This window comes from Aethalodelphis obliquidens, unplaced genomic scaffold (assembly GCF_003676395.1).
Source record: "Aethalodelphis obliquidens isolate GAN/ISIS:26980383/991018 unplaced genomic scaffold, ASM367639v1 scaffold11, whole genome shotgun sequence".
NCBI lineage: Eukaryota > Metazoa > Chordata > Mammalia > Artiodactyla > Delphinidae > Aethalodelphis > Aethalodelphis obliquidens.
Genome location: NW_020837955.1, coordinates 29,955,578 through 29,980,817, shown reverse-complemented (window position 1 = coordinate 29,980,817; position 25,240 = coordinate 29,955,578). Strand labels below are relative to the sequence as shown.

General features: G+C 49.8%; 1 protein-coding gene across 9 annotated transcripts in view; it reads left to right on the top strand.

Moving 5' to 3' along the window:
• The first annotated feature begins 13,629 nt into the window (after window positions 1-13,629).
• The window catches only part of AFAP1L2 (actin filament associated protein 1 like 2), a 98,971-nt gene continuing 87,360 nt past the window's right edge, over window positions 13,630-25,240 (top strand). For 2 of the 9 annotated variants that reach the window (XM_027112668.1, XM_027112660.1), the window contains exon 1: window positions 13,637-13,926. In XM_027112668.1, coding sequence (XP_026968469.1) covers window positions 13,911-13,926 — 16 coding nt within the window. In that variant the 5' untranslated portion in view covers window positions 13,637-13,910. Of the gene's footprint in view, window positions 13,927-25,240 lie in introns of all 9 variants that reach the window. The other 7 variants (XM_027112663.1, XM_027112669.1, XM_027112667.1 and 4 more) reach the window with 5 other exon arrangements.

Sequence of the window (25,240 nt, the reverse complement as noted above, 5' to 3'; positions counted from 1 at the left end):
TTCGAATATCTCATGTTTAAAATGTCAGTAACATGTATTCAGTACCTAAAGTGAAAGACATGATGCTTGGTGTTATGGAAAATATGAACATGAATAAAATAAGGGGTGGGGACTAGGGTGAGCCAGGTGAGGTGCCAAGGGCTCACAATTTAAGAAGAGCTCATTCTCAGGGTCATGCAAATATTGACATTGAGAAAACACAATCCCTGCCCTCAAGGAGCTTAAAGGCTGGAGAGCAATGTGGGCAGGCATATCGTAGGTTAGATTTGGGACTTAAAGCAGATGAAAAAGTTCATGAGATAAAACAGAAATCAAATGGACCAAGGGCCTAAATGTAAAAACCCTAAACCTACAAATTTTCTAGAAGAAAACATAGGGGAAAATTTTCATGACCTTGAGTTAGGCAAAGACTTCTTACATATGATACCAAAAGCATGATTCGTAAAATTTAAAAAGTGATAAATTGGTCTTCATCAAAATTAAGAACTTCTGCTCTTTGAAAGATATAAAGAGAATGAAAAAAAAAGCCTCAGATGGGAAAAAATATTTGCAAATCACATATCTCATAAAGTATTGGAATCTAGACTATGTGAAGAATTCTCACTATCAAGTGCTGGTGAGGATGCAGGGCAACTGGGCTCTTGGACACCACTGGCGGGGATGCAGAATGATGGACACCACTGGCGGGGATGCAGAATGATGGACACCACTGGCGGGGATGCAGAATGATGGACACCACTGGCGGGGATGCAGAATGACACAACTGCTTTGGAAAACAGTTGGACAGTTTCTTAAAAGTTAAACATACATTGATCTTATGATATCACAGTCCGGCTCCTAGTCTTTATCCAAGTAAAACCAAAACCTTGGCTCACACAAAACCTGTACATGAGTGTTTATACTGCCATGGTTCACATTGCCTAAAGCTAGAAACATCCCAAATGTTCTTTAACTGAGGAATGGATAAACAAACTGTAGTTCTTCCATACAACGGAATAGTACTCAGCAATAAAAAGGAACAAGCTCTTACGATGACATAGGGGAAGCACAAATGCATGAGCTAAATGGAAGAAAAGCCAGAATCAAAAAGCTACAGATATATGATTAGATTTACATGAGATTCCGGAAAAGGCAAAACTATAGGGATAGAAAACCACAAATCAGAGGTTTCATGGGAATAGGGGAGGCAGAGGGTTGACTACAAAGGAACACATGGAACTTCTGGGAGGTGATGAAATATTCTGTGTCTTAATTGTGGTGATCACGTGACTGTATACATTTATCAAAACCCATGGAACTGCACACCAAAAAGGCTGAATTTTCTGTAAGTAAATTATACCTTAATTAAAAATTTGTAAAAAATTATAATAAAAGCAGTTCAAGTCAACACATTTTTATTGCCAATACTAGTGTACTGGGATCTGTGAGATGTTATAAAAGAAATGTGATATATATCCAATCTTGAGAAGCTTACAGTCTTGCTATAAAGTAGGCACTATGCTAAGCACTTGAGATGAAACAGGGAGCAAACAGGCATTAATCAAGTCACCCTACGAGTATAAACAGAGGGGTATGAGTGTGTAAAAAACTAATGGCCTGAGACTTCCCTGGTGGTCCAGTGGTTAAGAATCCCACTCCCAATGCAGGGGGTGTGGGTTCGATCCTTGGTCGGAAAACTAAGATCCCACATGCCATGGGGCCACTGAGCCCGCAAACCACAACTACTGAGCTCGTCCGCCTCAACTAGAGCCCGTGTGCCACAAACTACAGAGCCCACGCGCCCTGAAGCCTGCACACCACAACTAGAGAGAAGCCCGGGCGCCGCAGCAAAGAGCCTGCATGCCACAGCTAAGACCCGACGCAGCCAAAAAAAAAAAAAGGAGTTAATGGCCTGATTGATTCTAGAACATCTGCAAAGCATGCTCTGAGGAATGCTTGTATTTGAATTGCAACTGGACTGGATGTGGGCTGCAGTGGGGTGGAGGATGGAGGAGCTGAGGGTGCATACAGGATGACTGCTAAGCTTCTGTATTGTGCAACAGGAGAGGTGGTGGAACCTGCAGTGTACTTTGGAACGGGAGCAGGTTTGGGGCGGAGAGGAGAGCATGAGCTCAACATATGAACAAGGGTTGAACCACGAGAGCAACACCTGATTGGGGGCATAACTATGCAGTGCACCCAACAGAAATGAAAATGTGCGTGCATGCAAAACCTTGTACATGAATATTTATAGCAGCAGCATTCATAATAGACCAATGTCCAACAACTGATGAATGAATAAATAAAATGTGATGTAGCCATACAATGGAATATTATTTGGCAATACAAAGGAATAAATACTGATACCTGCTACAACATGGATGAAAGTTGAAAATATTATGCTAAGTGAGAGAAGCCAGGCCCCAAAGACTATGGAACGGAATGGTCTTTGGAAATATTACATAATTCCATTTATATGCCATTTCCAGAATAGGCAAATCTATAGAGTCAGAAGATAGATTAGTGGTTGCCTAAGGCTGGGGAAGTGGGGAGAATGGGATGACTACTAATGGGTGTAAGGTTTCCTCTTAGGGTGATAAAGATGTTCTAAAATTAATTGTGGTGATGGGTGCACGACTCTGTTAACATAGTAAAAACCATTAAATTGTACACTTTAAATGGGTGATTTGCATGGTATGTCAACTATATCTCAATAAAAATGTTCTTTTAAAGGAAGAAGATAATCTGGATTAAGATGTTTTTAGATGTTCTATTTAGAATATTGAAATCTAGAAATCACTCCGATACCTCCGTGGGAGAATGATTATAAAAATAATGACAAATCAATAAGTTGGAATTCAACACAACAATTAAAACTACATGCAATGACAAAGAAGGGCAATTAATTTGAAAAGATGTAAACAGAGTTTTATTTTTTTATTTTTTATTTTTTTTAAATTTCATTTATTTATTTATTTTTGGCTGTGCTGGGTCTTCTTTTCTGTGCGTGGGCTTTCTCTAGTTGCGGCGAGCGGGGGCCACTCTTCATCGCGGTGCGCGGGCCTCTCACTGCCGCGGCCTCTCTTGTTGCGGAGCACAAGCTCCAGACGCGCAGGCTCAGTAGTTGTGGCTCACGGGCCCAGCCGCTCCACAGCATGTGGGATCTTCCCGGACCGGGGCACGAACCCGTGTCCCCTGCATTGGCAGGCAGACGCTCAACCACTGCGCCACCAGGGAAACCCCAGAGTTTTATTTTTATTGTAAAAAACAAAAGCTATGTAGTGGAGAAAGATGCAGTCGATTTTGGAGAAGAGTGAGATCCAGCCAAGTGTCAGCTGGAGATGCAGAAGGATGGGAGATTGGAGATGGTGGAAATCAAGAGCGAGGGCAGTGTGCTTCCATAGCTCTGTCATGAGAAGCTCAGAAGTGGCTGTGTCGGCTTTTAACCCAGTGGGAAGTGGGCAAGAAGCTTGAGCAGGTGGGATGTACATTTATGGCTTAGATTGAGGGCATTGAATTTGGTTCTATGCACACGAAGGAAAGCGTTTGTTGAAAAGCAACGTTCTAAGCTCTTAGTTCTTTCCTTTGCCTTACTCCTCCACCACCCCCCGAGACCTGAGCACTTGCTAAATGTACCCACTACCCATTTTTGAGGATTCACTCAATAGCCGATGTTATGCTAAGTTTTTTGTGTGCTTCATCCTGTAGCATCCTTACAACATGTTCATGAAGTAGGTATTATTATTGTCCCCATTTTACAGATAAAGAACCGTGCCCAGTGTCACACTGATCGTAAACGATGGAGGTGGGATATCTAGGACACGCCGGCCCTTCAGTCTGAAGGACTGAGTCTCAAGACGTGGCCCAGCTCAGGAAAATCTTTCTCCCAGCCTCCCAGTCTCTTCCACTTTTACAACCCCCCCGGAGGTGGCCCATCTGTTGGGCAGACCACAGATTCTAAGACACTCACCACTTCGATGTTCCCAGGTGTTGTCTGAATTAAGTGACGATATTTGTGTGAGGTAGGATGTGAATCCTACCAAGAGCCCTCAGGTCAATGGGGCAGATCCACGAGCAAATCCGCAAGTCAAACCCACTGACAGCTTCATTCTCTGAACCGTCCAAGTTAGTTCATCTTTGTGTGTTAACAGTTTACTCCTTTGCTGAGGAAACTGCTCCTCAAATGCATTAAAAAAAAAAAAAAAAGATTGTTTTTCCTTGCCATCTGGGAACTGCCTGTTTGCCTGTTCTTGGCTCCAAACCCCACACCCCCTTCTGCTTGGGGGCCTTCCGTAAACATTACTTGAATTACACTAAAAATTCTAATCGAGTGACAGAATGAGATCCCCAGACACTGTCCAATTGTAGTGGCCTGGTTTCAAATGCTCTGCCCTGGTGGAGACTCCTCTATAAACGATTCCCATTTACATTCTCTCAGTTGTTTCTGCCAGAAGAAATGGTGGCTACCTGAGGCTGTTTCCAAAAGGAAGTTGGGAAGCCGCTTTACTGCTTCCTCCTCTCTCTCTCCCCTCTCTCCTCCTCTCCTGTCTTTGCCTCTCCCTCCCCCTGAAGTATTTTGATCCTGGAAGAAAATCAAGTACAACTGTGTGATCCAGCAGGGGCACTGAAGCGAGCTCATTGTGACTCAGTGTTCGAAATCCTCAGAGACCGGTCGTGACCCCAGGTGCAGGATAAACTCGCCTTGAAGATTTTGTTCCAGAATTTACCAACGTGAAATTTTCTAGACACTTTATTGTGGGCCCCAAGAGATGTCAGACTAATAGGCAGCCATCAGCAGAGAAAGGGGAACCTCATTTCCTCGGTTTGGCTAACTGTGGGAAAGGGCAGCTTCTTGAATACCTGGCCCCTCAATTTGTAGTCCTGGACCAGCGGCATCGACATCGCCTGGGAGCTTGTCAGAAACGCAAACTCTCTGGTCCCACTCCAGACCTTCCAAATCAGAAGCTGAGTGTTAAGGTCCCCAGGTGATTCCTATACCTGTTAATGTCTAAGAAGCACTGACTTGGTAGATAAGGCTTTTCTGCCAGTGCTGATGGAGTCTCTGGCCGCCCCTTTAGGCTCTGAATCCCTTGAGGACTTCAGGCAATTTATCATCTAATAAAACGCCAGGTGGCCCTGCTTAGTGTCAGATACAGAGAGGTGGAGGGCAGGGACCTGAGTGGGTGGGTGGGTGGTTGATTGAAATCCTAGCACCAATTCTAATCCTTAGCACGGAATAGGACCCTTCTGCATGTAGAGTGATGGCTGAAACAATCCATAGCTGTTTTCTCTGCCGCAGGAGGCCTGAGTGATTCTTATCACGTGGAGGAGGACGCCCTCACGTTCAGCCACTTAATCTGAAAGATGCGTCTAACACCTGTTGTGACCTAACGTCTCAGACATGGAACTAAGTTCTTTATGTGTATTATCTCATGTAGTTCTCACAGCCAACCTATGAGATGAGTATAATTTTTATTCCTATTTGACTAAGGGATAAACTGGGGTACCGAAAGGTTGAATAAGTTGCCCAAGGTCACCGGCTAGAAAGAGGTAGAGGGGAGATTCTAATCTTGACTCCAGAGCCTATATTCCGGTGTTTCTCACCTTTCTTTCATTGTCGCCTCCATCCAGGAAACTTTGTAGACATTTTCTCCTTGTGATATTGTGATTTATGACAAGAAATTTATATCTCTGACACAGAGCTCCTAAAACCCTTGGAATTTCCTAAGTGATAAGAGTGATAAAGGTGTCTCGATACTCATAACAACCCCCTCTCACCACACCTGAGTTTCCGTTAATGAGGTGACTTTTGGAAAGTTCCTAAGGATGGGGGCTGGTTGCCAGGGGAACCAACCATGTGACTGAAGGTTTGGAACTTTCAGTCCCAACCCCCTGACTTCCGGGGAGGGGAGAAGGGCTTGAGGTTGAATCAATCATCAGTGGCCAATGATTTAATCAATGATACCCATGTAATGAAAACTCCATAAAAACCCAAAAGAAAAGGGTTCAGAGCACTTCTGTCTTCATGAATCCCTGGAGATGTGGAGATAGTGGTGAGCTGGGAGAGGCATAGAAGTTCTGTGCCCTTCCCCCATCCCTTGCCCTATGCATCTCTTCCACCTGGCCGTTCTTGAGTTATATCCTTTTATTATAAACTGGTAATCTAGTAAGTAAAATGTATTTCTGAGTTCTGCGAGCCACTCTAGCAAATAAATCAAACCTGAGGAGAAAGTTGTGGGAGCTGCCAATACATAGGCAGTTGATCAGAAGTACATGTGATCACCTGAACTTGGGATTGGCATCTGAAGCTGTGGGGATTGGGGCCAGGGGAGGGCTTGGCGTGCAGTCTTGTAGGACCGAGCCCTTAACCTGTGGGATTTAATGCTATCTCCAGGTAGATGGTGTCAGAATGGAGTTGAATTGTAGAATACCCAGCTGATGTCAGAGCATTGCTTGGGGGTGTGGGGAAACCCACACACACACATTGTAATAGGCGGCTGAGATATTACTCCCCCATGAAATTTTTTTTTTTTTTTTTTTGGCAGTACGCGGGCCTCTCACTGTTGTGGCCCCTCCCGTTGCGGAGCACAGGCTCTGCGGCCATGGCTCACGGGCTCAGCCGCTCCGCGGCATGCGGGATCCTCCCAGACCGGGGCACGAACCCGCGTCCCCTTCATCGGCAGGCGGACTCTCAACCACTGCGCCACCAGGGAAGCCCCCCCATGAAATTTTAATCCCACAGATAGACTGTATATCTGTTTATATACTATGTGTGTGTGTGTTTAGTTATACACTGTAAGATTTTTTTCACCCTACCCCAAGAACAGATTTTTGTCCGCTCAGGGATACAGTCACTCTCGTGGAGAGTACTTCACTCTTTCAGGAGGATTTGTGGACAATTCTACATGCTAGGCTGTACCCATAGTGAGGAGCCTGGTGTATGGGGCTCTAGAAAGGCCATCTTTGAGCGGAACAGGACCAGGGGCCTTGGCCGATGTGGCAACATTTCCCGTCCTGGAGGAACCAGTTCAGACCTGCTTTCACCCTCAGCACAGTGGCTGCAGCAGGAAGAGCCCTGCCTGCGAATCAGGAGACCCAGAGTCCAGCCCCAGTCCTGCTTCTGTGGCTCTGGGTCAGTCATTCTCTCACCACATCCATTACCAACCTTGAAAATGGGTACTTTTAAGGAAATTGGTACTTTTAAAGAAAAACCAAGTCTAAGGGTAGGCAGAATGGTGAGCTGGAAGCAGCACACAGGACCTGCTGGGGAAGGCTCTTGGATCAGGGTCACAGAGATGCGCCCGTGCCCTCCGGACGGCCTTCCGCCCCACTCCTGCCTGCCCTGGGACTGCTTGGCAGAAGCTGCATCAGTGCGGGCCCACTTTGCCTTAAATACTAATGGAATCTTGTTTCCGCAAGATTGAGCCAACCTCTAGGTGATGACTTCCCATGGCTATCCCTTACCCCAATCAGTGACTTTGGGGGAAAAGGCTTAAAATTCCACTCCATTCATCCAACCATTGGAAAGGGATCCACAAAGAGTACACCAGGGAGTGGGAAGAAGAGTCACCTGGCATGTCAACCGGGAGAGAGTGGATTCCGAAACCCAGCAACGAGAGTCTGAAGGAGCTCAGCCTTGCTAGATGGAGAAGGATTAACAGGCTGAGCTGTTCTGGCCTGGTATGGGGCCCAGGCAGCCCCAAGAGGCCTTGGGGAGCTAAGCCTGTTGGCAGCGCAGTGCTGGGGAAGCACCGACTGCAGAGAGGTGGTTGCCTCTGCGTGAGCGGCTGTGGGCTTGTGGCCGGGTCTGTGGGCCCACAACCAATCTCTAAATCCCAGGCACCCAAGACTTGCCAGTCCTGACTGGTGGGCTATCTAGGGGCCTATACTGAGTTCCTGCTCACAGGATCCTACAGGCTATTTGGAGAGACCCAGACCTAAAAAGACAGTCATTTTTTTCTGTTATTAAATGAGAAATGGATCTGGGGGGGAGGGGGGAAGTGTTACAGGAGTTCAAGAATCTTTTTAATCCTTCAGTCCTTTCGAAACATTCTGGGAAGACTGGATGAAGGAGAAAGGCCTCTGGGCTGGGTCTGGAAGGACAGCTGGGACTCTGCAGGGGAAGGGAGTTCAGGAAAGGAAGCAGGAAGTACTCTGCTTCCAGGCACAAATGAATGATTCCTCTGCAAGGTGGCCTTATCTGGGGACTCTGAAGAACCTGCGGGGCTGCCAGTTCTGGTCCAGCTGCATTTCTCTCTGAGCCTCATCTGAGAAAGGATGATCTTAGCAGCCACGGGAAGAGTCAGCAAAAACAATCAGGCAAGTGAATCCAAGATCAAGACCCTGACAAGTGCCCAGGCACCAGACTTCAGGCAAGTGTCAGGGCTGCTGCATGATCCAGGAGGACACAGGATTAGGACTACCCAGGCAGAAAGGGCAGCCAAGCCCTGAGCAGAAGCAGCTGGAAGAAGAGCTCTTGCTGGATACCGTGTCTGGGCTCTGGTGCCACCTGCCAGCTGCTGGCCCCCTTGGGTTGGTCCTGGCACCTCTCTGGGTTCCTGCATCCCGAGCGTCAGGTCACACGGTTGGATTCGCTATTGATTCCAAGTTTCCAGACAGCTGTGAAATGTTCTGCATCGATGGACTGGGAATCAAGGCAGGAAATGGGAGGCAAAGGGCCTAGAGATGGGCTGGGGCAAGTGTTAGGAGCGACAACACGGAGAGAGGAAAAGACAGAGCGAGGATGCCTGTGTCCACCGAGTTTCAGAGCCTCCGATTTGGTGGGAAGATGACCGGAGAACGTGTCCTTTCACTCCCACAGTCCCAATTTACTGGAGAGAAGACCCAGCTGAGCATTTGAGAATCTTACCTGTTAGCTAGGAGTGGATGTGTGACTTCAGGAGGAAAGGGAGAAAGGTGATGAAGGAGAGTCAGTCCTGGATCTCTCTGGAGAGTGGGGGGCAGCACGTCAGAATGGGGATGGTGTGGGAGTCGTTTATGAAAACCTCCAGTGTGCTTTTCCAGAGCTGAGAGGAAGTGTGCGGCCCAGCTGGCACCGCAGAGCTGCGAGAACAGAATGTGACCTTTGTACCCGGAGTCAGGAAGCCCAGCAGCCCTGCCCATCCACGGTCCTAGGGACCAAGGAGGGCCCAGGACGCTCAGACCACAGAAGGGAGGCCCAGAGGAGCCCTGGGCCCTGGGCCATGAGCCCTTGACCCCCAGCATGACCTGGACAAGCAGACCTGCTCCTGGAATCACAGGCCTTTCTGGTATGAAATAAGGGGTCCCGTGTCCAACTACTTCCAAAGGGACATTCTTGGATTCTTTGATCTTCAATTACGTAGATCTTCGGAGAGTCACCTTTCGTCTACTCTACCTGATAGGAATATTTTAAGGAAAGTTATAAACATAAATAGCCCCTTTATAGAAATCAAATCATTATAGGAATATTGACCAGAATAGACTAGGAGTGTTTTTTCTAAGCTGAAGATTTCCTAGAGGTGCAGCTAAAAGCTCACATTCTCCCCAGTCTGTAGGCCTGTATCCCTCTGCTGTGCCAGCCCTGCTGTGGAGGTAAGGGCACCAGGAGACCAGGCAGTGGCACTGGTACTTCCTGCTTTTCCCTATCAAGCTACGCACTGTGGGCTCTGGCACAGAGTCCAACCAGAGGGGCACCCAGGAATCCCCCTCCTCCGACCGCCCCACTCTCCTCGCCTCTATCAACTCGCTCTCAGCCTAGATTTGCTTGCTTTCTTTAGGCCAAATATTTATTGGGTTTTTTTTGTTTTTAAATTCTGGAGTATTTCAAACATGCTGGCTGAGAGGCTCGATCACCTGAATATTGAATGAACACTTCCTACGTCAAGATTCCAGGCCTTGGTTTCCTCAAATGTAAAACTCCGAGAGGGTTGAACTCCAGCCAGCGGTCCTCACTGTATAATATAAAATACACTCGTGTAGCAACGACTCAGATTTAAGAAATGTTAACTTCATGCCTTGTTGACTTCAGAGACTTAAAATAATAAAGAAACCCACTAGGATGGGAGTAATTTTAAAAAATGGAAAATAAGTGTTGGTGAGGAGGTGAAGAAATTGCAGCACGTGTGCATCGCTGGTGGGAATGTGAAATGGTGGAGCCACTGGGGGAAATATTTTGGGGGTTCCTCAAAAAGTTAAACACAGAAGTACCATACGATGCAGCATTTCTACTCCTCGGTAGTTGGGTCAGAGACGCTGTTCAAATGGGACTGGCTTGGGTCCTGCCCAGTGGTGACCTTGGGCAAGTTACTTAGGTTCTCCATGTGTGAAATAAGGGGAAATAGTATGTGCTGCCTGGATGGTTGTGAGAATCAAACAGGAAAAATCTTGTAAAACTGGGCTCCCCTCTTCATTGCCCCAGCTGGCAACAGCCTCAACCCCTTTGCGGTTGAAGAAAGCTGTCTGGTGCCGAGAATTGGTTTAGGAATTAAGGGAGAAGCAGCCCTTCAGTCATCTGTGTCGCCGACACTTTCACCTGTACACCCAGAGGGCCCGGTGCACCTCCACCCCACACCCACCCACCACCTGCACTCCAGGCTGGGGGTACTCAGTTTGGTTTTAGGACTGCCTGCAACAGAACAGCCCATTTGGGATCCTATGGTATGGGGTGGGGTCGGTCATAGCCCTCAGAAGGCTGAGAAGGAAACCAGCTTGTCTGATCCCGGAGGCCAGAAACTCAATGAATTATAATTTGAATGTGAGTGGCTCCTTTGTGGAAGTTGCAAAGTGACTGAAGACACAGGGTTAAACCACACCCAGGACTTGGAGAGAGGGGGACACAGAACTGAGCTTTCCAGAGGCCTGATTCCTACTGATGGTTTGAAGTAGTGTTTCGGTTTCATTCTTGCAAAGGGCAGTGAAGTCCCATTTTAAATTCACTCTGCATACATTTCTGATTGATTTCTGTTTGTCTAGAGGCTCTGGGATTTGCCAAGTTTCCGTGATAAACTAGATTTAGGAAGAGGTAATTAACGGGCTGGAGCCAGGGGGTGGGTAGGGGTGGGGTGGGGGGGTGGGGGGGGAGGGAGTAGGCATGATAGGGATATCGAGCCTCCCCCTCCCCAGCCTGCAGAGAGGGGTTGCCGTTACAGGAAGTGCTTACAGAGACAGCTACCAGAGGACTGGCTGGGGTAAAGCCCTGTCCAGTTAGAGCCCCGGGAAAGCCGGAACTCAGGGGTGTGACACAGCACAGGGTTTGGAATCAGGAAACCTGAGTTTTGAGTTCTGAAAGAGAGATTACCTAACTTGGTGACTTTGGTGAGGCCCTAACTCCTCTCATTCACAGGATGGAGGTAGTTTAACCCCACCTTTTATACTTAGTGACCTCAGTCAGAGCCAACCCTGCTCTTATTCCTCTGGGAGGGTCAGCTGGAACAAAGGCCCTGCTGAGTGGGGCTGGACCATGTAACCTCTCCCCGCTGGCCCCAGCTGACAGCTGGAGCTGAAATCTGCCCAAGAGTGACCAGCCACCAGACTTGAGGCTGGTTTCAAAACAACGAGCTGCACGATCAGATTCTTCTTGAGAACTTGAAAGGAAACCCGGGACCCAGTGATGGACACTGTACATGGGAGGGCGGGCACCAGGCCTGGCCATGTGCAAGATGGGGAAAGGGAGGGACGAGGGAGAACACAAAAAAGCAAGAGCACCCTCCGTCCCGACCCGGTTCCCTGTCCCAGCTTCCCAAGGCCCCCTGAACAGTATTTCCTGTCCCCTGGTCCCCTGAGATGCTTGCATTCTTGCTGCAACCTTCACTTTTCCTATTTTTTGAACCCCCGTGAGCCGGGCCCACCTGGAAGAGTGGCTGCAAGAATTGAAATAATGTACGGGGGTGAGTTTGAAGGCTCAGATCCAGGACTCTAAGCCCCCTGGAGATGCTGGGGGCCCTTCACATTCTGCCCGCAACACCCCAACCTGCTAACACGTCTCTGCGTCTGACTCAGGGATGCTCAGCTCCTTTCCTGCTTGTCGTCCCACCCCACACTCCTACCAGCAGTCCCTCGGCCACCTGACTCACACGCTCTGCAGTGCCTGGTAGCGCCTGGCACCTGACAGGGGCTCAGGTAATAAATATCTGAGGACTGACTGACTGGGGACACTCACCACCTGGTCATCTAAGTTGCTGGAAACCGCAGCGTCCGCCTTGGCCCTTCCATCTCCCTCACGCCCTGTGCTCAGGCACAGAGCCTTGGTGTGGCCTCTTTGCCATTGTCCCCACTGTCCTTTCTGCCTGGAAGGCTGCAGTCCCTTTGCCTCTCCTGTCATCACCCTAGCTCTAACTCAACTTTTAAGACTCAGCTCAGCCATCCCCTCTTCTAGAAGGCTTAGGAGGCTTTTCCAGGCCGGATCAGGGCCCTCCACCGGGCTTCCAGAATCCCTTGTGCTTGGGTCTAATCAGAGCCCCTACCTGGCTGGGCCATCATTGTTCACTTGTCTGCGTGCTCCCCAAGACAGTGACAGACAGCCTGGTACTTCCTATGAGCTCCAGGAAAGTTTTGTGAATAAACATCTGGAAGCAGACCACGTGCGCTTAATGCCTGCTGTGTTCTCTTTTAGCTGTGTGACTTTGGGCAAGTTGTTTAACCTCTGTCAGCCTCAGTTTCTTCAACTACATGACAGAAATAATTCACAGGGTTATTGGGAAAATTAAAGGCTGCGCACGTACAGACCTCAGCCTCATGCCTGGTTTAAGAGGATGGCTCCGTGGATGTTAGCTGCCAACGGAGCTGAGAAAGACATTTCTAAGACCGCTGGGACAGAAGGTTTCCAAACATCAGAGCTAACTGCTGTTCCAAGGAAGAATTAGGATGTCTTTTAGAAAACAGCAACAACAAATCATCCTTAAGTGTTCCTTCAAGGAAGTTGGGGGAGACATGTTGAAAAGCCAGGCGTTCAGCAAAAAACTGTGATTGAGATTTTAAAGTGAAAATGGAAGTTTAAAGGAAAACATGGATCTTCTTTGGGGGCAGGTGGGGAGGACATGGGCGTGTTGAGAGGGCGTGAGAGAGTGGAGGGATCGATGGCAAAAAACCCCCCCAAAAACAACAAAAAAATGTAAAGGACAGAAGTGTGGACCTTGGTGGCAGCGGTGGTGCAGGGTGCAGTTAGAGCCATGATTGAGCTCCCTATGGAAGAGATGGTACCCCTCCAGGGCGGTTGGCGCTGCGCCAGCCCAGAAACCCGGCGCCCCCCGATTCATCTAGGCGGCTCTAGAAATCCTAGTCTTTCTCAGAAGAGCCTGGCACAAGGCGCCCAGGGAACCTGGGCTGGGGTAAAAGACAGCAAGTAGATGTGTGTGCCTTCGGCTGCCCAGAGAGACTGCGAGAGAGTGGGAGCGATTCCCGAAGAACTGGGGGCGGGCTCGGTTGACCCCAGCGCTCTCCCCACGTCTCCCCTCGAGAAACGCCAAAGGCGAAAGGGCGCGGGCCCGGGGATCGAGCGGGGGGCGCTCTAGGCACCTATCTGCCTTCCTACTGAGCCCTCAGTCTCCCGCTCTCGGCAGTGGGTTCGCAGCCCGGCGGCTGGAAGAACGGCTCTCGTAGGCCCGCCCCTCCCCGGGGCCTCCCCCAGGGTTTGGGCACGTCTCGGTCTCCCTCCCGCCATCCCGGGGCTGGGACGTGAAGCAGCTGCCACGCAGCCGCGGGAGTGGGGCCCGGGGCGCGCACGGACTTGAGCGCTGAAGGTCCGCCCAGGCCGGCCGCGGAGTTCCTCTGCGGGGCCGGCGCGCCGGGAGGGGACCGGGTCCGAGGGCGCCGGGCGCGCCAGGCGCGCTAGGAGGTCCCGCCGCGAGCGTGACCTCACGGGGAGGGGCCAGCGCGGCAGCCCTGGGCGCGGAGCCGAGCGCAGAGAGCGCAGCGCCGGAGCCGAGCCGCGAGGAGCGCACGCCGCGGCCCAGATGGAGCGGTTCAAAGGTGAGGACGCGGGTCCCGGGCCGGCGCGCCCCCAACACCTACTCGCCCCGCGCCACGCCGGAAAGCAAGGCCGGGCATAGCGAGAGGCGTCACCAGGTGCGCCTCGCGTCCCGCCGGGGCTCAGGTGAGCCAGGCCGGCTGCCCCCGCCCAGTCCGGATCTGGGCCGAAGACCCGGGCCACAGCGGCGCCGCGGGCTGGTAGAGCGGACTCCTAGGTGGCGGCTGCGGCCCGGGAGCTTTGATCCTCCCAGGCGCGGAGGGCCGGGGTCGGCGTGGCGAGGCTTCTCACCTGCTGGAGGACCCGGGGTGCGCTTGGAGACCCACCCTCTAAGCCCCGGTCGCCCCGGAAAGATGGAGCGAGGCCGAGGAGTTCCCGAGTGAGGTCGGAACAGTGCGGGGCTGCTTGGGTGGCAAAGGGGCAGGTAGTTGGGGTTTCTCGAGCGGGCGCCAGCCGGAGTGGAGGGCTTCTTGCAAACCCGGAGAAAGCCTGCGAGGGGATGCGCTTGGGCGTAAGTTGGGGGTGGGCGCGCAGCTTTCTTCCGGGCTTGGTCGGGCCATCCAAATCGTTCAGCTGCCCCGGTAAACTGTCTCTCTCCGAGCCCTTCTCCGCTGCTTTACCCCCAAGCAAGAGCGAGGTGCAGGGATTGGGGGCAGAGCGGGGTGCCCGGCAGGTGGAGCGCGTCTCAGCCCAAGGGCTTAGCTCGTAATCAGCTGGGCAAGTTTTGGGGTTGGCCTGGGCCGGGGATCTCGGCCAAACCCTGGTGTGCTGGCTGTGCCCGACTCGCTCCCGTGCTTAGAGCGCCGGGGCTGGAGTCTAGAAGCCTCGGATTGCACATCGTTTGGAAAAGGAGGTTAAAGAGCTGCCCCTTAAGCATGACGCTGCGGGGACCCCCCCGAACCCCTCCGCCAACTCCTTTCCTTTGGGAAAGCTTCTTGCACTTTCTCGTCCTGGACTCGTCTCTGCCAAACCTGCAAAAGGAAATACTGTTTCTATATTTATTTCCCCCTGGGAGAGAGTAATAAAGGAGGCCGCTCAGATTCCCAAGGAATCTCACTCCAGTGGTTTCTCATTTCTGAACTGACAAACTTTTAGGGCTCAGCTTTGGTCCCCTAAACTAGTTGTATCTTTTGATTTTTCTTTTTTTTTCCTTATTTGGGTCACCTGGTTACAGGTGAGGGTGAAAGAACTAAATCTTGGGCAGGGCTTCACATGTAAAGGAAGGGTCTTTGCCAGGAGCACAGAAGCCAGCTGGGGAGACCGAGTTAAATTAGTTGACAACCTTCCTTTTTCGTTTTCTGTGAACCCTCCCTGGAGCCTCTCTCACATTTCTAAGCGGGTGGTTTTTTGTCTCAGATTCTGCTGAGATCACATCAGTTTTGTGCCTGAATGCGTGCTTCGGTAGTCTCAGAACACTTGAGGAAGCCACAGGCCCCCTCCTTCTAAAATTGCAATTTGCTGCTCCCCCCCCCCCCCCCCCCGGCTGGGGCCCCTCCGCCCTTTGGGAGGGACCCTCCCAGGGAATTCGAGACTTGGGTCGCCTCCCTGAGGGCCACTTCCAGCTCAGAGTCTGCCCTTCCTGAATTGTGTTAGCTGCTGGTTGAAGGTCCTGGTTGTAAGCTACTTTATCAAATCAGTATATTAATCCTTCTGAGTTAGGGCAAATGATAACATTTTGTGTCGTCTTTCCAAATGCCCAGTTATTATCAGAAGGTTTTTTGTATTAATAGCTTTTGACTTGGCCCTTAACCCGAGAAAGTCTTCTTACTTATCTTTTCGTCCTGGGGGTTTAACATCCTCCCACCCTCCAAGATCTCTAAGAGGTTTTCGCCAACTGAAGGAAATTTAGTTTCCCGTTCAGAGTGTTTATGTTTCTGGTAACACATGTATCTGCCTCCTCATTTTGCAGTAAATCAAACACAGCGAGTGATAAGCGAATACATCTGAGAATTATCTGGATTGCAGAGGCTAATCCAGCCCATCGTTTAGTGTTTTGACTATGGAGAAAAATCTCCAGGTTTCGCTGGTGAATGCTACTAATATGTTTACTGGACCTTTAAGCCAAGGAATTTGGGGATCCCCCACTTCACCAGGAATCTAGAATTCCCCATTCACTGGAGAAGCTGAGTTGCGCTTTGAACAGTCATTGACTTGAAAAGTTGATCTGTGCAAAACTAAGCATGTTGGACCCAATCTTCCATTAACCAGCGCAACTCTAACTAGTATCTGTAGTCTCTCGCTTGTCAGAGAGTGAGGGTTGTTTTTTTTTTTTTTTGGTAAGATTGAATAATTATGGAATGACTAGGTATGGTGGTTTTAACAACAAAATTAAATGGAAGAGCAAGGTATACTTGGGCTCTCAGAACATAGGTAAAAATTGTAAAGAATTGTTTGTGACGCTTTTAAAATTTGTTATTTAAATGTCTCCTTCTATGTTTCTAAGTTCCCAGTTTTGAGCTCTCTCTCCTCACAGATAGGTTGAATGCCTCATCACCATCTCCAGATTCTCAAAATGTTTTCTCTCATTTGTAAATCTCACAAATCAGTCCACGTAGGAGAAACTGTTTTCCACGTTCCCCAGCCTACATGTCACATATTGTGCATCTCCAAAACCAGCCTATCATTTTTAGGCTCTGGGCTGACTTTCCATTGTTCTGTAAGAGGTAAAGAGACGTCTGGAGGTAAAGACTGGAGTATCACCCTGTGTGTAATGCAGAAACATTTCCAGGCTTTCTCCTCATCCCTTCTAAGCCATTCTGGAGACAGCCATGATTCTCTTAAGCAAAAACAAGGTGGTGGTGGAGGCAGTAGGTGAGGGTGTCATCCCCAGAGAGGGGGAGCTTTTATAAGAGTTGTCCTAGAAAGTGATGGTAGAATTGCTGTGTCTTGTACGTGAATCTCTTCGGTGTTGTCTTAGCTGTGCTAAGCCCTGCGGGGTACGTTGAGACCGTTCCCATCCTTGGGTGTTTACATATTTATGAATCTCGTAAGGGCATCCTTGTATCACTGTGCATAAGCCCACTGGCTGAATTCACACCATGTAGTCAAGGATTCTGGTTCCTACTGCTCTTCCAGCTGGTGAGTGTGTCCAGGGCCAAATGTGACTGACCTACTGTCTGTGGTATTGCACTTGGAAGTCCATGCCAAAGCTTCCTGAAATTGTGTCACACTTGGATACAAACATGCAAGGTTGAGATAGTCACTTTAATTTGGATCACAGTAATTGGTTGAAAGTGTATCATTCTTTTCCTGTATTCTTTGGTTTCTGAATCATATCACCTGATTTTCGGGAGAGGGCACTTGGTTCTAGGGTACTGGAAGGTAGAGATGAGCTGTGAAGAGTCAAGCCAGTAAAAATACTTGAAAGCTTATGTGGGAATCATGAGATCAGGGAAGGCCCAAAAAAGGAAAACTAATTAAAAGAGATAAACAGATTGATAATATTCATTTCACCTTCAGAAGAATCATCTGAATATGTTGTTTTTCCACGTCTAGGAGCTCAGGTTTTCCCAGTTGAAGTTCTACTTAAAGCAGAGGGTCTTAACTTCAGACACATGTGGGAAGCATCCAGGGAGCTTTAAAATATATGGATGCGTAGACCCCACCCAAGACATTCTGATTTAATTGGTCTAAGGGTTCGGCTTAAGCGTGTTTTTTAGGTGATTCTAGTGTGTAGCCAACAATGAGAACCATTGAAAAAAGATAATTATATAACACTTTCCTCACCTGGAAAACTAAGAGCGAGTGTGGAGTGAGACGGATACCGGCTCCATACGCACGGGATGTGGTTTAACCAAATCTTGTGATACCTACAGAAATCTAATGTAATTCACCTGAAGCTGTTATGGGCTTTGAAAGGCTGCGGGGAAGCTACTGAAAAACAGTCTCCAAAGTGATGCTTCAGAATCCTAAGCTCAGCGTTTGCTCATGGTTGTACTTGACCCCAAGCCCTCCTGACTTTGAAGCTCTTTGTGTGGGAGCCCTTGATGCCTTGGCAATGAAATGGTCTGAAACAAATACTGAGAGGTCACCTTTGGTGCTGAAAGGCCGGGAGGGGTGGGGGAATTCTGCTCCCGGCCCTTCCCCTCTTCTGAAGGGGCGGGAGCTCTGGGAACTGGGCTGGTTCCAAGGACCGTTAAAGGGCCGGGAGGGGCCAAGGAGCTTCAAAGCTAAGGAAGCTGTGCCAGTTTTCTTCCAAATCCCTTTAATGATGGGAAGTGTTTCTCTAAAGACTTCTGTCATCCAGAGAAGGGAGACTTTCCCCAGGCCAAGGGAGGGTGGCACGTCTGCCCAGAGCCCAGGCTGAAATGGAAGGGAGAACAGTCAGGGTGCGAGGAAGAGGCAGCAGCTTGGGAACCGGGAGTCCCAAGGGATCTGCTTGGTCAGGCGAGATGCTGAGCTGTCCAGGCCTCAGTTTCCCCTTCTAGAAAACACCCCCCAGTGTTTGGCCATCAGGTTTTCCTAGCAGTCTTCAGTGCTACTTGCTCTGTGGTTACTGAGGAATCTCTGGAGGGAGGATGTGTCTTGAGGAGGGGAGGAAAATGAGGGAGGGAATGTGGGCAGCCCAACAAACTCCAGTTTAGGATTGTGATTCTTATAAATAAAACCAATTTCCTGTTGAGAGTGGAGAAAGGCAGCTTTGGTGGGAAAGAGAATGCCATCGGACATGTGAGGAATTTGTTTCTCAAGGACCTTTGTGTGAACGTGTCTCCAAAGCCTGGAGCCACTCTCTGAAATGCAGGATTATTCGCTTCCATTTGAGAGACAGATCCACTGAGGCCGAAAGAGATTAAGCAACAACTCAGCAAGTCACAACCAAGATAAGAGATCCCTGAGAAGTGAGTTTCTAAAGGGTAGATTCCTGTTCTAATAACAACAAGGGCTTATTTAGAAAGAAGTTCTAGGAGCAGTTTTCAGGCTCATTCCTTATCAGTGTCCTTTTAGCCAGGAAGGGATTAGCCACTCAGTGAAACTCTCCTCCGTCTTCAGGACCTGGCCCACATGCCTCCTCTTCCATGAAGCCTCCCCTGAGTTGCTCTGTGTTCCCTCACTATTTTAGGTGTAGCACATCGTTAAGTGCTCAAAAACTGTTGAATTAAAGTCACATTGTCTTATCATTATATGCCTCTGTGTCTGTCTCCCCTGAAGCCCCTTCAAGACAGGGGTATCTCTCTCCTCCAAGGATCCCTCCCCCTCAGCCCCTAGTGCACTGCCAGGCACATAGTAAGTGCCTGAGACAAGATGGGGGAATGAAGGAAGGAATGAATTGCAGGCAACAGGAGTGCCTCCTCTCTCAGGTTCCGGCCCTCAGGGGCAGCCCTGGGTCACAAAGGGAAATGAGGCATGATCTCAAAGCCAGATTCCGGAAGTGGAGATGCAAGCCAGCAGTGGCCACCCTTGGCTTTCCCGACTTGAGCCTTGTTTCTGTCTGTTCCAGCACAGGGGTGTTGCTGTCTGGTGGTACAGAGAAGGATGCTGCAGGTTTCTGCTTGTGAGTATGAGCCTGCCTGTGCCCTCCGCAGAAGCTCACCTGGCCTCCAGGGCTCCCGAGGGCACAGACTTGGCTCTGCCCATGCTCTGGACCGATGGCTGAGGGATCTCGTGGAGCTGGGCGCCAGCCTGGGCACTCCGGGGCTCAGGGTTCTAATCTGACATTTGCCACTAACTCGCTGTGCGACCTTGGGCAAGTCAATTAATCTCTCTGGGCCTTGTCTCCTCACCTGTACGAGTGAGGATAATGATTACTAACTGCTGCTTGATGGAATAATTGTTAAGAGCTTCTGTGCTGTACTTGTAAGGGGCAATGTTGTATTAATTCAGGGGAGCAAATACCCTGAAACCTCGGTGATGTCGTCCTGGCCCCACCAGTTCCTGCCTTCTTGGGGGTTGGGTGGTTCCTCACCGTTAATTTGGGCACCAGCTGGGCCCATCACATGCTTTGCGAAGCTGTTGGGAGCTCTGAGCTGGGGACGTTCAGCCTGTTCCCAGGCAGCCTAGCTTCTCAGAGCATCTACGTAATCCCCTTGAGGTCAGCTGGAAAGGAGCTGGGCAAGGAACTTCTTTGCTGTCTCAGTAAGTTTATATAGGAGAGACCCTTAAATTCTCACTAGAACTTCAAGCTCTTTACTAATTTTCTGTCACTTGGCTCTCACCTTCTCCCTAGTTGGTCTTAAAACAAACTAACGAAAAACTCCATTGAGAGGGAGTAGGGAGAACGTGTAGAAAATGTCGGAGCCTGCGTTACCCTGGACGTCGTTCTGCACTGGTGCAAAACCAGATGAGCCCAGCGTATTGTATTTTCACGTCCCGTCTCTCCGTGGGCCTTAAATTTCAGGGAGGAGCAGGGAGGGGCACCGACAGCAACAGAAGCCCTGCTCTGTTGTTTCCTAAACAGACCCCCTGAGTTCTCCTCTCACTTCCTTGAACCCCTCCCAGGGATATCAAAGACAGCAGCAGGCCTGTTGAGTGTGGTGAGCTGTGCCCCAGCAAATTGGCCTTCTGCTCCTCATTAAATGGAGGAAGGATGGTTAGCTGTTAGCTCTGAGAGAGCAGCCTGCTTCTCCCAGAAGGAATCTGAGCGGGGCCATGTGCATTCCTGCCGGTGGAGGTGTCTTTCCCAAGGAGGGTGACTAACTGTCCCAGTTCGCCTGGGGCTTTCCTGGTTTTGCCACTGAAAGTGCCCAGTCTCAGGAAATCCCTTAGTCCCGGGCAGACCCGAGATGGTGGGTCGCCTTGTTCCCAGGCCTCTCAGCTTTATTAAAAGCTAAATCAAACATGTGGTTGCTCCGTAGCAAAGACGAGCTAGAGCCAGTTATTTTGTTTCTTTGACAAGAAAGCAGAAGGCCAAAGCTTAAAAACTAGCCGTTTGCAACTAACCACGAAGGATCTCCACCAGTATCCTAGGGGAGAGAAGCCAGTCTTGAAAAGTCTGCAGTCACACTGCATGATTCCACTTATGTGACTTTCTGGAAAAGGCAAAACTGTCGGAAAGGGAAACAGGTCAGTAGCTGCCAGGGCTGGGACAAGGGGTTCACCACAAAGGAGCAGGAGGGAAATTTCTAGAATGATACAAATCTTCATTTTTTTTGCATCTTTATAGTGGTGGTGGTTACACAGTTCTAGAGCTGTACAGTCAACAGGGAAGCGTTTTTGGTTTTTTCTTTCTTTGTGTAAATTATACCTCCAGAAAGCTGACTTTAAAACAAACACTAGCCATTTGTGACACTGTGGTATAAGATGAAGCGTCGATCAAGCATGTGGTTGGCCATCACAGGTTGTAAATAGCATCTGAGGTCTTGGTGTGGTCATGCCTGCAGCCATCTGGAGGTGCAGCAGAAGACGGTGAAGAATTTTGGTGCAAGACAAAATGACTATGGGACGGTATGCTAAACGCAAGAGACTTATCTGTGAGGCACAGACAGGGTGATGGTGGAAGCTCTCCCTCTATTTAGAGAAAAGGAAAAGCAGGTCTCCTAAAACCCATGCAGCAGATGTGCCCAGGAGGGTCATGGAATATTGAAGCATTAGCTCTGGGTTCCCACCCTGGGAACTCTTCTGCTACACACACATGGATCTAATGTATTGACTTTGGCAGGCTTTATGCTGCAAGGTTTGTTTTTGTTTTGTTTTGTTTTGTTTTTTTCACCAGTGAAGTTATTGAATTGGAATTGAGTCTGCACCATAATTATTTCCTGGCTGACCTCTTGATTTTGGCAATCCTGTATGTCTGTGCTAGCTAGGATTGATTTTGAGGGGGCGAGAATGCATGATTTAGCAAAATAATGCACCTATTCCCATGTGAGGTAAGGGATCAGCCCTTTTGTTTCCAGGCAGAGAAGAGCCTTGTGATGCGCGAGCAGCAGCCCTTGCTCACCAGTCCAGGAGACGGGACGCAGAATCGCCCGTGAATGAGGAAGTATCATTCTGGTGGTCCTAATGGAATCTGAAGAGCTTAGTGGTTCCCATTTCCCAGAAACTCAAACCCTAAGTCGAACTGGCTTGTTCTTCAGGTGAACTGTGTTTGGCTCTATGACCCAGGTAGCCGACTGTGTGTCTTCTCGTCTTCATTAAGTACAGTGGGTTGGAAGGCTGCAGAACTTTCATCCCTGAGGACCATATGGGCCCAGATAACTTTCAGTCATGAATTACACAGGAGAATTTCACACATGCAACCCTTCTTAATCATAAATGTGTCCAGGACACTAGCTACCCACAGAGGCAGGTCCGTTCTACCTGTTCTTGGGGTATTCAGGAGAATTGCTGAATAATAGCAGAATAATAATAGAATAATTGCAGTCCTTAGTCCCAATTTTCTCAACTGTGTTGGGGGACAGTGGTGGAGGGTGGGGTAGAGGCAGGGAATATTTTTTGTGCATATTTGCAGTGAATCTTCCCTGATGCAGGGTCAGGCCTGGCTTGTGGAGGGTCCACCTTGGAAGGGCCAGGTTTGGGGCAGCCCAAGGACCCACTTCTAGGTCGAGTACAAACAGTACTAGTTTGAATTCTAGTTTGAGGGCTGCAGAGGAGAAGCTGGGAGTGCATGGGTGGGGAAATTCCAGATACTTCCTTCCCCAGACTGCAAACGATTACCACCATCTCCCCAGGCTACCCTGGCCTACTGGCATTTTGGGGGGGTTCTGAGGGCTGTCAGCCTTCCTCTTAGACCAACAAGTGGGAATCCTGCCATTTCCTTCCATCCTCCACCCCCCTTTTTCTTCTTTCCCAGTTTTTACACAAGAGGATTTATTCATGTTAACTATATTCAAGTCCCCAGAAGGGGGGAGAAGAAAGATTGTGTTGAATGAGCTTATTGTTTGGAGATCTCACTGACTTATTTAATACCCACAATCCTAGAACATATTGAGCTGATTTACTAAAATTCAAATACGGGCCTTTGGGAAGGAACTCCGAGGGTGCTGGGTGTCCCTGATATCAGGGCTGGGACTTACTGGGTGGCAGGTCTGCTGGGGGCATCTTATCTTCATCTTCATGCTCTTGGGTCTCCTTGGGGGAAAATACCCTCATTTACAATCCCAGACTTCTTATGAGCCTGAGACGGTCACCACCCTACTGCCCTTTGCATCATCAGGCCTTTTGTGGCATCCCCTTCTAGCACTTTCTTTGAAGAAGTGAAGGTGGACACCACCACTAGGTACTTCCATTAACAGAGGCCCCTTGTGGCTTCTGCTTGGCACAAGTGGAAGGAAGTAAAGGTTGGTGATGTGGCAGAGCTTGGACAGAGGACAGACAACCTCACACCTGTTGCTCGAGTGCCTGATGCAGTGCGGCTGGTCCGTGACAGTCATGGCAGAGTTGGATGCATGTCTTCTAGCCTGATGTGGAGATGGGGTCTCTGTGGATGGTATTTCTGGAGTTGTGGCTGAGGATCATGGTGTGTTTGACGGTCCGGTGCCATCGTCTAGTGTGTGGTGACAGTTCCAGGTGTCTGAAGCCCTTGAGGCTCTCCTGAGAGAGCCACTGCCGGCTACCTGAGCTGGGGTGAGACTCAGTAATGTCCCAGGTGCCCTGAAACTTAGACTGTGGCAAAGCAGGTCAGGTTGATGACAAAACCAGCTCCGGCAAGTGTGAGTGTGTGTTAGGTGCTGCAAGACCCCTCCTGGGCGCACACAGGCTCACACCTGCTTCTGTACATTCAACGTCCTCTCTCTCTATTTTTCTCCCTCCCCCACCCTTGCTCTCTTCTTTCATTCCTTTATTCTCTTCTTCTTGACTTTCTCCCTTTTTTTTTTTTCTTTCTGTCAGTTCTGTTCAGGTCTCCTGTATTTTTAGAAAAAGGATCTTCCCCAGGAACCTAAGGTCAGAAAGACCCAGAAAGAGAGAGCCTCCCCTTGCCTCCAGGTCTCTGCTCTTATTTCTAGCAGCCAAGGCTAGAACTCCAGGCTTCCCCAGGAGGAGCTGATGACCTCAGACGCAGGGTGGGAAATGGGGCATGCTCCCAGCCCAACGAGGAGCATCTCATTCCTTCCTGGAAGAGGAGGCCTGGGTGAAATCTGTTCGGTGCAGCCCCTGCTGCTTCATCAGGCCCTAGAAAGTGTCACTCCATACTGCCTGCTGCAAAGACGGTCACCTTCCCCAACCCTCATGGTCCATGCTAACCATGAAAGCTTGCCAGCCGTCCCACCTGACCCAGGGCGGGTTAGTGTGACTAGTCACAGAGGCTGGGATGCCCAGGAGAGTTCTTGCCCTCTCTGCTGGTCCTTAAACAGCCCTGTGACCTGCTCACCTCCAAGGGGTGGAAGAAGTAGTCCCAGCCCTGGGTGGGGCTCCTTCCACTGCCATCCCAAGCTCCCTGGAAATCAGCATCAGAGGACGGCCTGGCATCTGCACAGGGGGAGCATGAGAACATCGCCACAGTTTGGATAAACATTCCAAACATGAAGGCTCAACATTGACTAAAATAATTTTTTCCCATTGACCTCCTGGCTTCCCCGTGGGCAAGTGTCCATCTCCCGCCCATCTGATGCTGGTTTGGTGCGTGTAATTGTAAACAGTTCAGGCTGGGGGCAAATCTCCGAGAGTTATGGGGTCCAGGTGTCGCCCTGGCTCGCCACGCACTGGTTCCCTTGAGAGTGGGAAAGGTCATTTTGTTCTCCAAGGGAGAATTTAGTCTGTTGCTTTTGAGATCGAATCCTTTGGAAGCATGACTGTCTCCCGTGCCCCTACCCCCCAGGTCTCCACTCACGACTGAAAGAGACTGGGGGAGGGGGCTCTAATTCATGAGTGAGTGGGGTTTTTGCTTCTCTGACCCCGAGGTAAGGGCCCCGAGTGCTCTCAAGTCTTCAGGGAGGCATCGACATGATGCTGTTGACTGAGGAGCAGACAGAGAAGCCTGCATTCTCTATGTGAGAATGTGGAGCCCACTCACCAGGGCAAGTGTCAGGTCAGTGTCAGCATCGTTTCTCAAGTACAGCTGGACGCCTGACGCGGGCATGGCAGCCGGCAGGTGGGAGCCTCTTGTCCTAAGCAGGAGGCCTCTGAAGTGTGTAGGCAGCTTTGGGCCTTTGTTACCTCCCTGGCCCTAGCAATAGACTTGGAAGTCATCTCAGAGCGAAAGTGCTTGCAGGGATTGTGTTTGAAAATGCCTTTGGACAGTTGGGGGACATGGGGGGCACCGATGTCGGGGGTCTGGCTTCCCTCCTCTTTGCATCCTTGCAGCCCTTAACATACCTAGCGGGTGGGGCCCCAGTGAAGGGAAAGGAAGCTGATAAACTCATTCACTTCACAGACATTAGGCGTGATTGGGACTCTGTGTGTGTGTGTGTGTGTGTGTGTGTGTGTGTGTGTGTGTGTGTGTGT